The 20,511-nt window shown below is 37.2% G+C and overlaps 1 protein-coding gene across 2 annotated transcripts in view; it reads left to right on the forward strand.

The window, feature by feature from the left end:
• The first annotated feature begins 230 nt into the window (after positions 1–230).
• ACVR2A (activin A receptor type 2A) overlaps positions 231–20,511 on the forward strand; it is a 90,755-nt gene continuing 70,474 nt past the window's right edge. The window contains exon 1 of one of the 2 annotated variants that reach the window (XM_084893038.1): positions 231–469. In XM_084893038.1, coding sequence (XP_084749164.1) covers positions 310–469 — 160 coding nt within the window. In that variant the 5' untranslated portion in view covers positions 231–309. The remainder of the gene's footprint in view (positions 470–20,511) is intronic. The other variant, XM_084893039.1, reaches the window with a different exon arrangement.

Below are 20,511 nucleotides of genomic sequence, written 5' to 3' on the forward strand. Positions count from 1 at the left end.
GTTCCGAGGGACCCGCGAGGCGAGCGGCGCTGACAGTGATTTTGACAGTGATTTAAACCCGCTTTTGTTGTTGTTGGCTTCTCGTGGTTCGGTTTTGTGTGTTGTGGGTGTGTGTGGCGGTTTTTTTCCCCCCCCGTGGTGCATTTCTTCTTTTTTTTTTAAATTTTTTTATTGTTGTGCTTTTTTCCCCCCACCTTCTTTTTTCTTTTTCTCTCCTTTTTTTTTTTAAACCCGTGAACGTTTTTTTTTTTGTGTGTGTTTTTTTTTTTTTTTTTTTTTTTTTTGGATCGGGGCTTCCGAATATGTTTTATGACGGTTGATTTTACACCAGGAGGTTTGTCTCCGAGGAAGACGCAGGGAACTGGAATATCTAGCGACAACTTGCTACGACGGCTTCCCCGGCGCCTCGGGAACATGGGGGCCGCTGCGAAGTTGGCGTTCGCCGTCTTTCTCATCTCCTGCTCTTCAGGTAGGTGCCGGCCGGCGGCGGCGGGAGGGCTGCAGCCGCCCTGCGGGCCGGCGAGCTCCGCTGCGGCCGGGGAGCCTCGCCCTCCCCCCCACACAGACACACACACATGCAAACACGCACGCACACACACACACACACACACACACCCGCGCCCGCGCCCCTCGGCCGCCGCCCCCCCAGGTCTGACTGGGATCTGGAAACCTCCATGCACGTCCCCGGTGCCCAGGGAGGCTGCTCGCTGATAAGGCTGGCGGCTCTTGTTGTTGTGGAAGTGAGAAAGTCATGGTTTTTGTGGCCATCGCACTGGGTGACAGCGCCGGCTGGGGTTGCAATGAAGCCGCAAATACCACAAGGTAACAATTTTAGGATGCACAGGTTGGAGACCCGAAAGGCGGATTCTAACGTTGTCCTGTGAGTGTGTGGTGGCATGGCTCCAAAATTAAGGGTGTATTTTTATTTTTTAAATCGTCTTTTTTTAATTAGTGCTCCACCGGTGGCTATCTCGGCCGAGATCGAGTCAGTTGGGCTAGTACTTAATTTGGAGCGTGAGAAACAATGGATCGTATATCGGCAATTTCATCGGGTCTCTCTCTTCCCCTTCACGTTTCTCCCCTTCAACTCCAGCGTCCAGCCGTGTTAAAAATAGTTGTGGTTGTTGTTGGGGTATTAACTCTAACCCCGTGCAGGGGAGGTATGCCGCTGGCTTGGTAATGTGCTGGCTCTCCACCACCATTTATGTGCTCTGTTCTGGCAGAGGATTTTGCTTACCTACGGAATACTTATTTCAAACGCGTTGTATTGAGGCATTGTTTTCGGGTTAGAATAAGCCCATTTGAAATTGTTCATACTGTCAAAAATGCACTGTATTCATAAAGTGGGTTTTGGCTCCAGGTTGGAAGAAGAATCTGGCCGTTTTTTGCATTTGAAATGTTGATTTTTTTTTTTTATTTATTCTTTTTGTGAGAACATTCTGTGGTTGCAACCAGTGGTTGGAAAACTAGCTAGGCTTTTGTATTTGAAATTCTGTAAATGTGTCAGCTAGCCCAGAGGTGTGCAAATGTACATAACCAGAGTTAGTTGCATAGATGAACAATTTTAAAGTCGCAGTGGATTTGTTTATGGTAAAATTTAAAAAAATCAGTTAGTTGCTAGGTTGTGAGAGAGAATTATGGGGTGGGGGTGGGGGGTTGGAATTGACAGGTTTTATGGCCACGTCTTTATCTCATTTGCCTCAGGGAAATTAGAGGGTGGTAGTCCTTTCTTTGTGTACCTCTGTGGTGTGTGTGTGTGTGTGTGTGTGTGTGTGTGTGTGTGTGTGTGTGTGTGTGAGGTCCATCCTCCCCACCCCCCTTTTTAATAGAATCTTTTGTAATGTATAGAATTTTGCTGAATGGTACATTTCCTTGTGGTTAATAAATGGATAAAGTCTAGTCTTATGTCTGTAGTGGTATTGATCAGTTCCGGGTGGGCTGAATGTGTTGTGAAATGGCGATCATTGCCAGAGATTAACCAAAAGAATCATGTCTGTTTAGATGGAAGAAGGTGCATGCTTAAGGCAGGCTGACAGTTCTTTTTGTGCACGTTTGAAGAGGAAGATAAACAATGGTGCCTCTAAAAGGAATGAATACCTTGATAACATTAAACCCCTGGCTTTTGTGACATGACTTAACCATGAGGGTTTTCTTTTTCCTGAAGTACTCTTTCTCCCCTGCTCCTATATGCTCTGGTTGGTGAACTCCTCTTGTTCAAATCCCTCTTTCCGATCTCCTGCCCTTGAGGAGGAGGGGCATCATGGCCACTGACCAAAGAATAGTGGTCATTATTCCCCTCCCCAGCTCACCTGAGTCGCACTCATTGGTGAAGGAGGTTATTCTTGAGCAGTCTCAAGGTATTACTTCTGGAAAAGCAGGCTGCCACTACAGATCTTACAGCTTCCTCTGCTTGGTTTGGGAGAGAAAAAAAGAAAAAAGAAAAAAGAATTGAGCATTCGTTTCTTGTAGGAGTATTTTCACTGGGCCAGGAGGGTTAATAGCTAAAATTTTGAAATAGTTTGTTGCTATAGAGTATATAGATATTCTACTTACATTAAACTGATATTATATATTGTTGCATAGTTTTTTTTTTAAGTAAATGTTCCTAGTTGAATATTCTATTGAAGATAATTGAACAAACCTTAAAGACTTTAATCCTTATTTATGCATGAAGATTATTAGAACTTAAAATGTCTGCTTTTTTTTTTTTTTAGAGCTTTTGTTGTGAATCAAATGCACTTTTAAAAGGGGTTATTATGTTTCTTTTCCTATTTGATTTTTCTATGTAATTTGTAATCTGACACAAGGATGACCATTTTTATGTAAATTAAAATTTTTCAGATTTTCAGTTTTTTGTTTCTGGATATTTGAATATTTTCAATCAACTGGAGATTAGTAATTTATTTCAGGTGTTTAGGATGGATGTTTACTGTTTTCTTTAGTATTTTGTGCATTTTTATTTTTCAGTTTCCATTCCACGGTATGCACACTGGAGACTGATTATACAGACTATTCCTGTAGGGTATGGCCAAGTGTGTAATTTCCTCCTCTCATTCCAGGGGAAACATTTTTGAGTTTTGCCCTCATCTAGAAATGTCTACAGATTCCCTTTGATTTTGATTCTTTTTTTTTTTTTTTTCATTCTTCCTCAGCTTTTTTTTTTCTCCCCCAAACAGAAACCTACTTAGTTGTTTTTTATTTTTTTATTTTTTAAAGCATTGTGGTTAATTTGTACATTTCCCCCACAATTTGTTAAAATATGAGGATGAGTTCATTACTTGCTCTAGTTCTTGGTTTTATCCTATCTAACGTGATGAAACTATTGTGGTACTATTTGAGTTGCATTGAATATGTTGAGAATTCCTTTGGAGTTAGAACGGTCTGATCCATATATTTGATGAAATAGGAAAAGAAAATGAAGTAATATGTGCATTTTCTTTTGTTCAACTAGGCAATACTGTGTGTATTTCTTTGAGTAAGTGTGTGGTTGGAGGGGGAATTGGCAGTGCAGTGAATCTTCTGGGACTCTTCTGAACTTTGGCTAACAAATGATAGATATTAAATGCTTTGTTTTCTAAAAGGCAGAATCTCTTAAATGTATGCTGTGATCAAATTCAAATACAATATATTGGAACATCAAGAGCAAAAGGGAAACAAAATATCCACCACCTCCTGGGATCTTCCCATTCATTTTGAATTTTTACTTATTTATGAGAAGCCAGTAGTCTCAAGCTTGGGTAACTTTTGCTCTCTACCCATGCACCTCTACCCCAGGGGACACTGGGAGACATTTTTGGTTGTCCCAACTATAGGAGAGGAGGGGAGGGTGTGATACTGGCATCTAGTGGGTAGAGGGCAGGGATGCTGCTAATAATCATCCTGTAATACACTGCACAGCCTTCCATAACAAAGAATTATCTAGCTTAAAATGTCAGTAGTGTTGAGGTGGAGAAGCTCTACTTTAAACTTTTAATTTTTAAAAGCATTAGTATATTAGTAAAGGAATTTTGTTCCTCCTCCAGTGATCTAAATTTTGTAAGTACATGGTGTTGGTCATCTCCAGGTGAGAGAGTTTAAGAGTTTTCATTTTTCCCCCATTATCTTTAAAAATTAGAATGATTAAAGAAATAAACTATAGGTATACACGTTATTTCATCCTATTATACTTTATTAAAAATACTTTGCTGACTGTTAGGAATAAACTCTAATCATTTGTTACCGAGTGCTCATGAAGATTGCATATTCATGGATATGATGAATGATTGGTCAGTTTATCTAGTTTAATTATATTTGTTTTTGATCCAGTATTTTTTTTTGCCATAATAATTGTCTTTAAGGATATTTCCTTTTATCCTTACTGCTTGGGCTGAATGGTGGCATCAGGGTGTGTTTGTGTGTGTAGTATGTATTTAACATGATGCTTAAAAGTTTTATTAAGTTTTATATGGAAGAAATATGTCCACTATTGCATGATTCCTGAATGGTTCAAGGTGTATATTCTGTTTTTTTTTATTATTTTTTTAAAGATATATGTTTTTTGTCTAGCTAACTTTAATTTCAAGAAATTTTTAAAGTGATTTCATAATTACATAATTTTCTTGCAGGTTTTTGGTTACCATTAGGCTCATTTAGGCTATTCTAAGTAATATTCTATAATCTATTAATAGATTCTTGTCCTTTTTAAGGTTAAAATTTGACCATAATTAATAAGTGCTTACTGTTTTGAAGTCAGCCAACCAGGTTAAGAATTACAGTGAAATTCTTACATTAAATAGCATTACACCAGTGAGAGGAAAAATTCTGAAGTCACTCCCACAAAAAGCATGCAAATAAGCCTCCTATTGTCTTTGTAACACACCACACACACACACACACACACACACACACACACACGTATATCTGATATTACTGACATCTCACCTTTTGAGTCTATCAGAATCACTGTTTAATGAGAAGTAAAGCATAACTAAACTAAAAGAAGTTTTAATCTTTAAATTGTCCCTTTGGCTTCTAAAACTGCTTTGTTGCTTTTTTTTTACTTTTGTAAGTCCTCTTATTTCTTATCTTTGGTGTCTCATAAGTCTGTGATTTAATTTTTTCTTTTTATGTTCCTCTTATATTGCCATTTGTCATGGTGCCCCTCAGATAGTAAGCTAGGTAAGGTACACAATGCTTGATGTTGAGATCACTAGAATTCCTTCACTGTTTGTTCCTTATCTTGTAATTCATTTAATTCATTTTCTTTATATTTCTTCCATTCCTTCTGTAGGCTGTTTGCTGTGGAACCCACTCATAGTTTAACATCGTGCACTTCAGAGGTCTCATCCATGGTTTAAATGAAAATGCTTGAGAATTGACCAAATAATCTTTTCCACTATTCTTTCACTTGCTGGTGTCTGGAATACCACATACACACTTGGGAGTACTGTTACTGTCTTGCAATCAAATGGCTTTATCAAACTTTAGATTGCTCTTATTCCCTTTTTAATATTCTGGTATTCTTTAATTTTTTGTTGCTTTCAAAAAGTCTGCCTCTTGTTAATATTCATTCATCTCTGTGTAAACCAGAATTTGACCAGGCCATAGAGTATATTTATTGCCACAGCTGGGACCACATTAGAGTTTTCCTCTGTGGTAAATTTAATTCTGTTTGGTTATAATAGTCATGTCTAGACAGAACATTGATTTTAAATTGACTATTGAACATGAAAGTTCCAGGAATAGTGTATAGAGGAAGGAGAAGGAGAAGTCAAGAGGATAAGCCCAACTGGTATGGCTCAGTTGGTTAGAGGTTTCGTGGTTTGATTTCTGTCAGGGCCTATGCCTGGATTGCAGGTTCCATCCCCAGTATGTGGTGTGTGTGCAGGAGGCAGCTAATCTCTATTTCTCTCTCATCCATGTTTCTCTCTCTCCCTCTTCTTTCCTCTCTCTGAAATCAATAAAAACATATTAAAAAAAGAAAAAGAAAGAAAACTACTGTAGTGCACAATTGACTTCCCTTCATTCTCCAACTAGATTTCTGATAGTCACTTTCATATATCTATTGCATCAAGAGGTCAGGTTTTGTTTAATAAAGGGACCTAAAGAGAATGTGTGTCTCTGAGGTTGGAGCCCCCTCTCGCTTCCCTCTCCCCCATCCTCACCGAGGATATATTTATTCATTTTAGAGAGGGAGACAGACAAAGGGAGGGAGGGAGAGAAACATTTATCTTTCCTCCCATAAGTGCCCTGACTGGGGATTGAACCCGCAACCTAGGCATGTGCCCTGATGGGAAATTGAATTCACAATCTTTTGATGTACAGGATGACACCAATTGAGCCATCAGGACAAGGTTGGATTTCTTATACTGTTAGAATGGTGGGCTCAAGGGAAAAAATTGGGAGGTTCTTATGGATAGTGGACAGGAATGTGGTTGTGGTGGTCATTAGGCTTGGGTTCAGGTGCCAGCACTGCCACTTCTAGCTCATCATCATTTTTCTTACCTGAATAATTGTAGTACCTTTCTAGCTAAGACTAGCTAGTTCCTTGTTACTACTTTCTCTTCCAGTCCATCCACATAGCTGCTAGATTGACCTCATTTAGAAATATATCTGTATGGCCGAAACCGGTTTGGCTCAGTGGTAGAGCATCGGTCTGCCGACTGAAAGGTTCCGGGTTCGATTCCGGTCAAGGGCATGTACCTTGGTTGCGGGCACATCCCCGGTAGGGGGTGTGCAAGAGGCAACTGGTTGATGTTTCTCATCGACGTTTCTAGCTCTCTATCTCTCTCCCTTCCTCTCTGTAAAAAATCAATAAAATATATTTAAAAAAATATATATATCTGTATGTATAATTCCTGCTTAAAACCTTTTACTGACTGTCGAGTCACCTTTAGCATAAAATGTAAGTGTTAGAATGGCATAAAAAGTCCTTTATCATTTGGTTCTTGCCTCTTTTTCTAACCCCTTGGGATAGCGGCTAAGAGTACAGGCTCTGGAGTTAGACTTCCTTGGTTTTCATGTTTTACATTTTGGCTTCTCAATTTAACCTTGGGCAAATCACTTCACCTTTTGTGCTTGTTTTGTCATCTATAAAATGGGGATAGTGCCTACCCCACAGGCTGTTTTGAAGATTAAATGTCACATAAGTGTTAGGTGTTCTGCTGTGGCTCCTCCCTGGCATGAGTCCTATATTTCAGCTATACAAATTCGACTTGCGGATTCCTGAATGTATTATCCTTTATTGTTTATCAGTATGGTGCCTTTTTGTACAAGTTATTTCTTCTTCTTTCCCCTGGCTAACTCCTTGTTTTTAAGACTGAGAAGTATCACTTCTTAGAAACATTTTTTCTGCCACTCAACCTAGATTGAGAGTTGTTTTCTGTTTTCTTATACTTTGTAAATTACCTTGATCCCAGTAATTATTGCAAGTGCATACTTACCTATATGCACTTTAGACTATGAGCTCTTTAAAGATATCTCCTTTTTTTTTTCTTTTCTTCACAGACCCATCCTAAACCTGTCATTCAGTAGGTGCTCAACAAATGTTTATTGAACAAATGAGGTGAATTTTTTTCATTTTTGGGCCTGAGTTTTTAGTAATTTAAAGTGGTAAAATTGGATTAGATGATCTCTGAACTTTTTTCTACTCTAAAAGCTTTATAATTCTTTAATTTTAAGGTTAGAGTTTAATAGTGACATTTTATTAAGAAAAAATGATATTGTTTTTTTTTTTGATATCATTAAGTTCTCTTCATTTAAAAAAAATGCTGTCTCTGATCCTGAGACTAACTCTTTTAATATAATTTGAATCATGTAGATTTAGAAGGCATCTTAGAGATCAAGTTCAGTGACTTTTTTTCAACTTTTTTTTTTTTATCATAACTGTAATAAGAAATACACATTGCATCATGGTTCAGTTCCCATATACATAAATATATATCAGAAATTGAAGTTTCATGAACTAACCCATACTGTGTGCAGTACACTTAGTTATTTTTATATTCAGTTGTATTTAAAAACATTTTTATTATGACCCATTAATTCCACGATCAATGGCTACTAAACTCCTAAAAAATACTGACCTAGTTCACCATTCTCTTATTCTACTCTTAATAGAGAATGAAGCTGAATAAGTAAATATTTGCAAGTGAAAATAGTGTGCACTGAAAAATATGCTCATTATTTAATCTACAGTAGAGAACATATAATTATAGAATTGAGGGAAAACTGATCCTGAGGGAGAACATGAACCTGCTGTGGCCGAGTAGTTCTTTCTTCTGGACCAGTTGGATGAATTAAGCACACACAAAGGTGCTGAAACAGAATTAGTTGTAAGTTTGAAGAGTTCAGATGTTTTTCATTTAGGAAAGGCTTGCTGGAAAATATAGATCCTAATAATAGGGGGGAAAAAAATGTCGTGGCAGCAGGTTGAGAAGGTTATTCATCTTAATGTTAAGGAAAAGGTACAAAATAGGATACAAAACATAGAGGGCATTTGTGAGTAAACTTGATTATGGATAAAAGGTAAGTTAGAATGCAGGAATTTTGCCTAAATATAAAGAAGAGATTAATAAGATGAAAAGATGTTTAGAATTGCTTGAAGAAGTAGAATAATCTCAGTTGAGGGGGGTTACGTCCAAAGGAAAAGTAATTAAAAGTTAGAGGAGATAGGAGTGGATGATATGATCATGATTGATGTCCCAAATACATATATGTAGCATATAGGACAGAAAAGCAGCCTGAAGATTTAGGTAGTATGGTAGCACTACTAAATAAAATTGATAAAGAAATAAGCTAGAAGAAAAGAGGAATCACTTTCATAACAAAAGAAATTCTAAACAGATAGGAGTTTATATTATAAGCATGAATGAAAATATAGACTTAGATTTGGAAAAATAAGAGCACATAAAACACACGATAGCACGTACTATTCTTTTAAAGGGCAGAGACATTGCTGGGTATGTAACCATTGTGCTGTCGAGTTAAAGAATTCTGAGCACAAGTGGCTCAATATGTTGTTTGTGTTTAAGCATTCTTCGAAATCTACATGAGTCATTTTCCTCACAGTAAATTACACTGTTCTATAGAAGTAGATTTAGAAATTTTCTGATGTGATATAAGCTATTCATGCCTGAATCCTAAACCGTTTCAATACCATTCTTTTGGACTAGATGAAAGCTCTTTTTTCTTTGGTTGACTATTTTCTTAGTAGGTAAAGTCACATTGGGAATCATTTTATTCTCTAGTGTTGCTGAAGAAAATAAATGTAAAGCAATAAGATAATTGTTAGAAGGACTCAGGTAGGGAGCTGTTGCTTTTTAAAAGATTAGGGTTATCAGTATACTAGAGGCCCATGGAATTTGTGCAAGTGTAGGCCTTCCTTCCCTCTGGCCTCAGGCACCCGGAATCTGGGCTTTTCTTGAAGAAGGCCCTGCCCACCTGCCACAGCCCACCAGTCAGTGGCCTGGGCAGTCCTGGAGTCCCCCGATTAACTGCCTCGCCAGCCAGTGGTCTGGGCCTTCCTCTGCGGGGCGATCAGGGGGTGATGGCCGGGCCCCCAACCAATCACATCACACCTGCCTTGGCTGGCCTGGCCCCAGGGAGTGTCATAGTGTGGTCCTGGATGGTCCTTCTGCTGTTCCGCTGATAAGTCAATTTGCCTATTACCCTTTTATTATATAGGATAAAGCTTTGAGGTACGATTTTTTTCTTGTTATTATTACTAACTTTACAGTTTATATTTTATAGAAATGAGACCCTACTTATTAGGAAAGATCTGTTGGTCTTCACATCTTTATGATTATCTATGATAAATCAAGCTTGTTCTAAGGCATTATTTCAAGAGGAAGGGGCATGGGTGAGTTATGAGATCTTGGCAAGTTCCTAAAACTCTGAGAATTTAAAAAAATTGTAGATCAATATGTTCTAAGTGAATTAATATACCACATAACACATAGCTAGTTCATAGATTTTGCATATATGAAGTGGGCAAAAGTAGGTTTATAGTTGTGAATACATGAAACAGTTTATTCTTGTATTATTATTTATTCTTTGTATTCCAACTGCAAACCTACTTTTGTCCACTCCTGTATATGTTAGTGTCTAGCCTGTCTTTTAAAATGTGTGTAAAACATTTAAACTATAAACCTACTTTTGCCCACCCCTATAAGTGTGAGTTTTTAACCTAATATCTTTTAAGTTTTATTTTTAAAAATGTAGCCTGTAGTGTGTAAAACATTTAAAAATGTAGAGTCACTTATTGGGGGATATTTCAAATTTGCTGGTTAATTCCTTATCAGTTAATGTCGATATCAAGTGACAAATAGGTGCCAGGAAATATCTAGAACATTCAGATACCATGGTTCTTTTACAAGTTTTTTAAGGTCTTATTGTTCTAGCATTCATTAAAAGGAAACATTGGAGTAAATCTTCATCTCTATTTAATTGTTATAATTTAAAAGTATTTTTCTTAGACAATCTTATTTAAGTCTTAATTCAGTGTTTTAAAATTTTTCATGTAAAACTCAAGTTTGGAAAGATTCTCAAGTCTGTTTTGGGTAACAGCTATAAGCTTTGAAAACATGATCTTTCAGTTTTGAGATCAATATTTTGAATGTGGTGTGATATTTTGGACTAAAATTTTAGTCTCTCATTCAAATTTCTTCTTCCTTACTTACTCTTCTTTGACCTTGGCAACCACGGAAACCCCTTTTATCTCTAAATTAAAGAAGATGAAATAATTTAATTAGTAAATGGTGAACTACATGCTAGACACTGTAATAAGTGCTTGGATGCAACAAGGAATATGACAGACATGATTATGTCCTAAAGGAGCTTACAGTCCTAAAGTAAGTAATCCAGTGAATAAATAATTACAAATTGTCATATGTGCAGTAACAGAAACAAACAGGGTCCTGAGAGAGTGACTGTTTGTCTTGCATCACATGTCACAGTCTCTAATTACTACTCAGTGTATCTACCTATTTACTATCTGCCCTTTTCATTACTGGTGTGCAGGCTCTGAGAAAGGATGAGCCACCTCTCACCTTCATCACAATACCCCTAAGGATGGCACAGTTTCTGGCAGAGTAGAAGCTCAATTAATATTGGGCTGCCTGAAGAAATGAATGAAGGGATGGGATTGGAGAGAGTCAGGGACGAGATCATAGAGGGGTTATGATCTGGTGAAGGAAGGTGTTGGAATGAAATCCAGAGGGGAGAGGAAGCAACAAGTTTTAAGGAAAAGCTAGATCTGGGTAATGTGTTAGGATCACTTTGGCAGCAGTCTGGAAATACAGTGAAAGTATGTAGGGGTGAAGAGGTGAGACCAGTTAGGAGTCTATTACATCAACCTAAGCTAGAGAGACTCTCCAAGATCCCTTCTAGCTTTGCACATTCTCTGTATTTTAAAACTTGTCTACACTTAACCAGTCTTCCCTCTTAGTCACTCCACTTTTTCTTACTTATTATTACTTAAAAAGAAATGGATGCATTTTATTGTGCACATGAGAACTGTGAATATAATGTCTTAAAAACACACACCTCAAAAAGGAGAGAAAAAAGCAGACTAGAGACAATTGAATTTATGTGGCAAATCTCTATCTTCAGATTTTGGGCATCTGCTACTTTATATTATTTATAAAACATTCCGATTTCTATTGGGAACTTTGGTTTTACTTATTTTCAAATGTCTTTTTTCATTAGATCACATCTTAATTGTTATAAACATTTAAGATAGTATATTGTTGGTATGGTTGAAGATTCATAAGTAGAATTGCATATTTTGTATTTTAATTCTCAGGAATTTGATATCTTTATAGGTTATTAAGGTCTTACAATTAAAGCTGAAAGGATAAATAGTTAATACTATGGGCTAATAATTTTACTCAGGACTGTGGCCTCTAACTCTAAGAAGTCAGCTTGAATATTTTTGTCTGTGAAAGATTTCAAGCCTCCACTGTTGATGGGAGGGGGAGTTGGTGCTTGGTGCAGGGAAATCTTAGTTTTATATTGGCAGAAGGTCAGTAGTATCATCTTTGACTAGGAAAAACTACATGATTACACAGAGATAAAACCAGAAGAAACATTAAACTTTTCTGAATTTAAAAATATAATGGTGGCTGCCTCTTTTCATTTGGTTTCTTTCATTTTGGAAACAGGTAAAGTAAATTATCCTTGGTAAGCTATCCTCTATAAAGAAGTGTAGTTTCACCCTGTAAGTATTGTAAGGCATTTTATTTAATACCTTAGATAAAGTAGTTCTAGAAAAAGAACTGGTTGCTAGGTGTTGTGTTACCTGGAAGTGAGGTTCTATGCTGCAGGATTAGTGAACAGAATTTGCTGATTATTTTTATTTAAGCTAAGACTTGGCATTACTTGTATAAGTATGCTTTAAAATTATATGTGTAGAAATGAAAGGTCAAAGTTAAAAGAGACTGATAAATTATAAATAAGGGCAGTTGTGAGATACTGACTTATACAAATATGGACAAGGTAATAGTAAAACAAATTATTAGTAGGCACTCAGAAGTAGGTCATTTCTAAATGACCAAGGAAAAATGATTGAATAGCTACTGACCATCCTTTTATTCTATATAAATATTATATAGTAAACCTTACCTGGTAACCTTTTTAAATTCTCTTCCTTAGTTCTTTAGAGAGACATAAACTTGGTTTGGGTATTGAATTAGGAAATTAATTGCTAATTATGTTGTTTGTTAAAATGTAAACAGAGATTGCCTGTTAGCTAGAAATAATGGAAGCAGTTAAATTAGGAGCTTTAACTGGTGAGAGGGCCTAACAAACTGTCAGGTACTATTTTTTCTATCAGAATGATTTTTATGAAGAATACTTAAATTGATCCTTTCTTCTGAAGTATGGAGTCAAGTTAAAAGAGTAGGGTCATAGAAGAAGTGTGTTTTTTCCTTTTGAATTAATGAAAGGTAGTTTTGATCTTATCTTTCACTATAGGAGCCTGACAATAGCTCCTACTAAGAATTGTAGTTCCTGTTAATTTAGCAACATATATTTAGCAGCCCCAATTAAGTAACATTTTTTATAATTAATAACTAGTCTTACTTCCATGAAATGGAAACTAAGTCAGCAGAAGAGTAGGTGAGCTAGTCTGTTACACATTATAGAATTTTCTACCTATATGCCACTAGGGGATAGTTTATAGAAATAAAGGCTAATCTTATTGGTACAAATGTAGCTAATGGTTAGAAAGAATGGTTTCCTAAAAAACAAACTTAACAGCAGTAAGAATGTTCTTCATCTCAAATTCAGTGAAAATAATTAATTATGCAAGCCTTGGGCTGGTATAGAAAAAAGAACAAACATTCTGTAGGGAGGAAACTTGGGTATTGGGCATTTCTTTACCATGGTATGATTATTCACCATGTGAATTTTGGGCAGCTCCATAAATTTAGTTTCTTCATCTGTAAAATGGAGAGCTTGTAATACTAATACCTACCTCTCAAGATTACAGTGAGGATCAAAGACTATGTACACAAACACAATCATACTTGCATATACATATATACATGAAACTTTAAAATATTTTTGCAAGTATTTGTAATAATGCGATGATTTATTAAAGAGTAGAGAGTAATTTATTCCATAAACAACTGAATGTAAAATATGAAACAATGTCTATTCCTTCCAGTGACTTTAAAGGCACTGCTTGATAAGGCCCTCTCCAACCTCATCTTTTGCCATATTGGCCGTTTGATGGTTTCTACAACAAACCAAGTGCCTTTTATTTCTCTGAGATTTTTCTTTCACTTTCCTTCCATTAATACTTACGAGGGGGGCCATATCTAACTTATTCACTCTAGTTTACTCAGTGTCTGACACATGCTTAACAGATATTTGTTATGGATAATATGTAAATGAATTAGTGTAACTGTTCTAATAAAACTTTATTCATAGACTAGAGGCCATATGTATGAAGATTCATGCAAGAATGGGCTTCCTTCCCCTGGCTGCTGGCACTGCCTTCTCTCCGGCCAGAGCCACCTTTTCACACCCACCTGGAGCCGCCTTTCCACCTTCCCATGCTGCCCAGAGGCCCAGAGTGGCTGGAGTGGTGCCTGTGTATACAAATTAACTCACCATCTTTGTTGGTTAATTTGCATACTCATGCCTGATTGGCTGGTGGGTGTCTCAAAGGTAGGGTCAGTTCACAACTTACTCTTATTAGTGTAGATATTGGAATTTGATTTTCATGTGTGACAAAATATTATTTTGATTATTTCAACTATCCTACCTAATAAAAGAATAACATGCAAATTGACCATCACTCCGCTACACCCACCAGCCTTCCCCACCAGCCAATCAGAGCGAGTATACAAATAAACCCAACCAAGATGGATATGGCCACAGAGAGCAGGAGGGAGGCTTGGATTTCCCAGGCAATGGAAGAAGCCAAACTTTCCACCTGCCCTACCAGGCCTAAGCCTCCACTCAAGGCTACAAAGTTTCAATTATAGAAGGTAAACAAATCCAAACCGAAATGGCAGCAGTCAGGGAGCAAGCAGGAGGCTTGGCTCCATTCTAGGCTACAAAGTTACAATTGTAGAAGGTAAATAAATTCCAGATACCAGGGCCTGCAAACCACCACAGGCCCTTCGCTGAGGCTGCCCCACACCCCAAGGGAACCACCATCCTGATCCGGGACACCCATCAGGGCAAACCAGCTGGCCCCCACCTGTGCACCAGGCCTCTATCCTATCTAATAAAAGAGTAATATGCAGATTGACCATCACTCCAACTCACAATAGTTGCCCCTATGTGTTCAAAGATCCTGCCCCCATGTGGACACAAGACGGCCACCACAGGATGGCCAACAGGGAAGGGCAGTTGAGAGGGACCAGGCCTGCAAGGAAGGGCAGTTAGGGTTGACCAGGCCGGCAGAGGAGGGAAATTGGGGGCAAACAGGCTGGCACGGGAGCAGTTAGACATCAGTCATGCTGGCAGAGGAGTGGTTAGGGGGTGATCAGGCTGGCAGGCAGTAGCGGTTTGGGGCAATGAGGAAGGCAGGCAGGTGAGCAGTTGGGAGCCAGCAGTCCTGGATTGTGAGAGGGATGTCCAATCTCAGTGGGATTGGGCCTAAACGGGCAGTCGGACATCTCTCAAGAGGTCCCAGATCTGAGAGGGTGCAGGCTGGGCTGAGGGACACCTCCCTGCCCCCTGCGAATTTCGTGCACCAGGTTTCTGGTTGAGATATAAAAGCCATTGTTCAGGGGTTGTACAAAAACAGGCTGCAGATTGTATTTCACCTGTGGGAGATAGTTTACCTACCCCTGACATAGGACATTGTGTAAGTAGTACCCCTTCTCCAACTTAGAAATATATTATGTTCCAAAAACTTTGAAAACTAGGAAGCATTTTCTTGTAAGGATCATTGTTATATGTGTTGGTTAAGTTCCCAGACCAATCTACAAGCCTGTTTTACCTCTGTTCTGTATTATAGCAATACAACTAAGTTTATCCTCAGGAATAACATTATGTCTGAGGAAACATGGATTTCTCCCAGCATTATTAGAATTTCCTTATTCTCTGATCTCTCTTTCACTTGCTGCAATTTGCATCCTGGAAATATCCTGCTTCCTGGAGCTCCAGTAGGTTGGTATGGTGACCAGACTAAAAAGAAATTCATGTATGTGATTAGGGAGGAGTCATGAGAAGAGAAGGGTTATAGAGGAGAGGAGAAAGAAAGAAAGAAAATAGAGAATATCGGAATGCATTATCCATAGCAAAGGTTAGTATCATTTTGTGCAATATCATTTATATGTGTGATTATATCTATCTACATGCTGAGTCTCAGTGAAAATACATTTCTTACTGTGGTCTGTAGTCAGAGTTTGACAGCCTGTTTTCTAAGGATTTGAGATACTGATCCTGAGAGATACTGATCCTGAGGTCCTTTGTCAGAGCCAAGTGAAAAATATAAAGGAAACTGCCTGCTACAGTGGGTATCTGGTACTGAGCTACCTTAGTTACCAGTTTTACAGATGAGAAAACAGGGTCCTGCAGCCAATAAGCTTCATGACTGAGATTCAGACAGACAATTACCTTATTTTAGAATAGGGCTTTGTCCACTACACCATGGTGTTTTCCCCGAAGGGAAAGAAGCCCTGTTTCAGAGGACTAGATTGCTTGAGACAAAGGCAATTGGCTTAACTATTAGGACAGGGCCACTAGAAGAAAATGGTTAGGAATTACTTATGGAGAATGATACAATTTTCCATATATATAGTGTAAGAAAGGAGGGGACTCTTATCATATCATTTTGCCTTTATTTTTTCCCTCTGCCTCTGTAATACTCTCCCTGCTTATTCATACCTCACCACCAGTAAGGACTCTTAAGTCATACTAGATACAGCAAGGGCTTAAGGATGAGACTTAGTGAGAAAGAGTAATATAATCTTGTCTTTAGCTGAAACGAGAATGAGAAGGGAAACTCAAGTAGCAGGGCCACCTGGTCACCCAGATGGGTTAGCTGTTCCCAGGTGGCAATTTATCAGTGGGTGTACGGAAAACAGCCTGCTATTAATTGTGTTACAAGCATGAGTCTTGACTTTGGATACTTGTAACTTGATATGCTAATTGAAAATAATTCTTTTAGTTATTAAGGGAACATCTCTCTTATTTTTAATTATTTTTGTTAATCCTCACCTGAGGATATTTTTCCATTGATTTTTGGTAGAGTGGAAGAGAGAGGGAAAGATAGAAACATTAATGTGAGAGAGAGACATCAATTGGTTGTCTCCTGCATGAGCCCTGGCCAAGGGCTAGAGCCTGGGAGAAGCCTGTAGTCAAATTCAAATCGAACCTGGGACCCTCTGGTCCTTAGGCCAACCTTCTGTCCACTGAGCCATATGGGCTAGGGAATGTCTCTCTTAAGCAACACTTGGTTAGTCTAGATTCAGTTACCTATTGTAAGTACTTCAAAATTATAATACATGTCGAAGACATCTCTGTTTCCCTTATGTATTGAGTTAACAAGTGTGGTAAAAACTCATTTATGCTGATTGTGATCTCTAACTTGACTTGGAATTGTCTTGGGAAGTAAAAGATTGATAGGAAAGTTATTGTTCTTAACTAGAAAACTAACAAAACCATAGCAGATAGATACTTGATTAATTGAATGGAAAAATGACAGACCCTTATAAAATGTGTTCCTCTTTCTCAGGCTGAGTTTGGGATTCTTTATTTTTCTGTGGGAATTAATTAAAATTACTTTCAACTAGCAATATCTGAAGACTTGGACAATATTGCTTATCCTATAGTACTGCTTACTAAATGCAGTATTATAATTGCTTGTTAATGTGTTCACCTACCAGCTGACCTGTGCTCTGTCAGTCTCATTCAGTATAGTACCGTATTTTCCGGCGTATAAGACTACTTTTGAAAAGAAAAAAGCCTGCTCAGGTTGGCCAGAGTCAGAGAGGCGGTCTATTAAAAAAAGAACTGGTGTTGCCTTGGAAGTGGGGGGTAGTCTTATACAGCGAATATAGGCCTAAACCTATGTTTTTAACTGTAAAATTAGGGGGTCGTCTTATACGCCGAAAAAATACGGTACTATGTTAATGTATGGTGTAGGTTAATAGCATTGGAGCCAGAGCGCCATAATTTTCTATATGTGACTGAGGTAAGTTATTTAACCTCTGTGCCACAGTTTTTTCACCCGGAAAATGGAGATAATAGTGGTACTTTATGCAGTTGTTATTTAGTATAGATAAGTTAATATATATGTAAAGACCTTTGAATGATGTCTGGCATTTAGTAAGCATTTTTGTGGAAAGCATTCTGAATAACTCAATACAAAATAGAAGTTGAAAGATAAGCCATAGACTGGGAGAAAATATTTGCACTATTTGATAATATCTGATAAAGGACTGTTATCCAAATAATGAAAGAATAAAGAAGAAAACAAATAACCCAATTAAAAAATAAGCCAAAGATTTCAATAAACACCTAACCAAAGAGGATATACAGATGGTAAATAAGTGTATGATAAGATGCTGTATATCATATGTCATCAGGGAGATGCAAATTAAAACAATGAGATACCATTACATACCTATTACAGTGACCAAAATCTGGGACACTGACACCACCAATTGCTGACAAGAAGGTAGAACAAAAGGAACTGTCATTCATTGATGGTGGGAATGCAGAATGGTATAGCTACTTTGGGAGACAGTTTGGTGGTTTCTTCTAAAATGAAACATCCTTTTCCCGTAAGATCTAGTGATCATGCTTCTTGATATTTACTTATAGGAATTGAAAAACTTATATGACACAAAAACCTCTACACAGATATTTATAACAGCTTTATTCATAAATCCGGACAATGGAATGCTATTCTAACAGGAAATGAACTATCAAGTCATGAAAAGACATGGAAGAAGCTTAAATGCATGTTACTAAGTGAAATACGCCAAACTGCTGAAAGGCATTATCCAGTATGACTTCAACTGTATGATATCTGGAAAAGGCAAAATTATGGTGGTAGTAAGATCAGTAATTACCAGGAGTGCATGGGGGAACGGTGGTGATGAAGGAGGGATGAATAGGTAGAGCACAGGATTTTTAGGGCATCGACACTACTCTTTATGATATTAAAGTGATGGATATATGTCATTATACATTTGTCCAAACCCATAGAATATATCTCACCAAGAGTAGTAGAATATATCACCCTAAGATAAACTGTTGATTTTTGGTAATTATGATGTATCAGTATAGGTTTATTCTTGCTGACAGATGTACTAATCTGATGAGTGATGTTAATTAGGGCATTCTAGTGTACAGGGTGTGGCAAAAGTAGGTTTATAGTAGTGAGTTCGTGAAACAGTATTGTATTATTATTTATTAATCATTGTATTATTTTCTGTGGGAATAACTGTAAACCTACTCTTGCCCCACCCTTTATTTAGTGAAAAACTACTTTTGCAAGTGGTTATGCTGTTTTGTTTAGGATACAATAGTGTTTGTTTTGTTTATAATATGTTTATATATTTATTGGACTCTGGTTTAATTCTAGGAAATAAGTTGGTTTTCAGGGAAGAATACTATATTTCCAATTATGTAATTTGGTAGTATTGTTTTATATAGAGGTTTTGGGGGGAATGTTTTCAGAAAACAGTAAAATAGAATGGTGTAGTGCATCATTCAGTAGTATATTCCCAAGTGAGAGCACCTCAAGACCTTTCCAAAATGAGGTAAAGACAAAAGGGAGTGGTTTTTCAGGGAATAAATGAAACTTCCAAGAGCATATTTTGTTTTATTTTCTCAGTATTTTAATATCAACATATCTAGGAAAGTTACTTCCATTTATTAATGCTTTATAGTTTTATATGTAATTTGATGTAGATTCCTCTTTTATCTTACTTGAATTGTTTCATGATTTTTTTTTTCTTTCTCTAATTCAGATTGAGGTAATAGAATTTACCTGAAGTCACTGATTTGCCTGAAGTCACTGATTGGTTTAAGCTAGAACTTAAACCCTGATTTTTAAGTTCAGTGTTCTTTTGTAAAAGTAAAGAATGCTTACCCATCCTCCTCTGCCACCTCCCTCCCTTAGTGGAAAAATGTTTGCAATCATTTATAGAGATAGTTGCTTTGTAAATAATCCTTGTACCATATTTTATGAAATCCCTGGTTGGCAGGGGAAGGGGAGAGCCAGAAGTGGCAATATAGCAGTAGGAAGTACCAAAGTCAGCTCTAATTCCAGGGTAGAAGTGGTTGTGCTCTTGATTGGATAGCTCAATGGCAATCCCAAATCCATGTATTCCACATATGTTAATTGTTGCTGAAAGAAATTTGTAGGTAAATCCTGCCTTTATTGCTGCACAAGTGCTTTTCTCAATCACTTTTGTTTTTTTAAAAAATTTATTTTTCTATTATAGTTGACATATAATATAATATTAGTTCAGGTGTACAACATAGTGTATAACTTACAAAATATTTACCCCAATAAGTCTAGTACTCATCTGACACCATACTTAGTTACTATAATATTATTGACTGTATTCCTTATGCTGTACTTTACATCCCAGACCACTTTTGCTTTTGATAAGAATGGTTAAAATTGTTTTCCCAATAGGCCATTATTAGACGAGTCCCATTACAAATGTGCCAGAATTTTACATTATTACATTGTTTTGTCGAAATTGGAGATGGCAAGTTATGTCACAGCCCAGTCATTATGTAAAACAGTAATGTTACTTATGATTATTTTTTGTAAAAACTGCCATTGTTAACAGCCACCACTATATCGTATTGCACGGTCTAAGCTAAGTGCTTTTAGGTTTTAGTGATAATGTGTATGACTTACCCTATCAGATAAATATTGTCCCCATTTTATAGTTGAGGAAATTGAGATTCAGTGACTTGCCGAAGTTATATAACTAAGTAAGTAGCAGAGCCAGGGCTATAACCAAGGTCTGCAGGGCTTAACTTTATTTTTTCTGTTGAATCAAGTATCTTGACATGTATATTAAAATTGGTGTTATTAATTCC

This window comes from Pipistrellus hanaki (assembly GCF_964339955.1).
Source record: "Pipistrellus hanaki genome assembly, chromosome: 8".
Classification (NCBI taxonomy): Eukaryota; Metazoa; Chordata; class Mammalia; order Chiroptera; family Vespertilionidae; genus Pipistrellus; species Pipistrellus hanaki.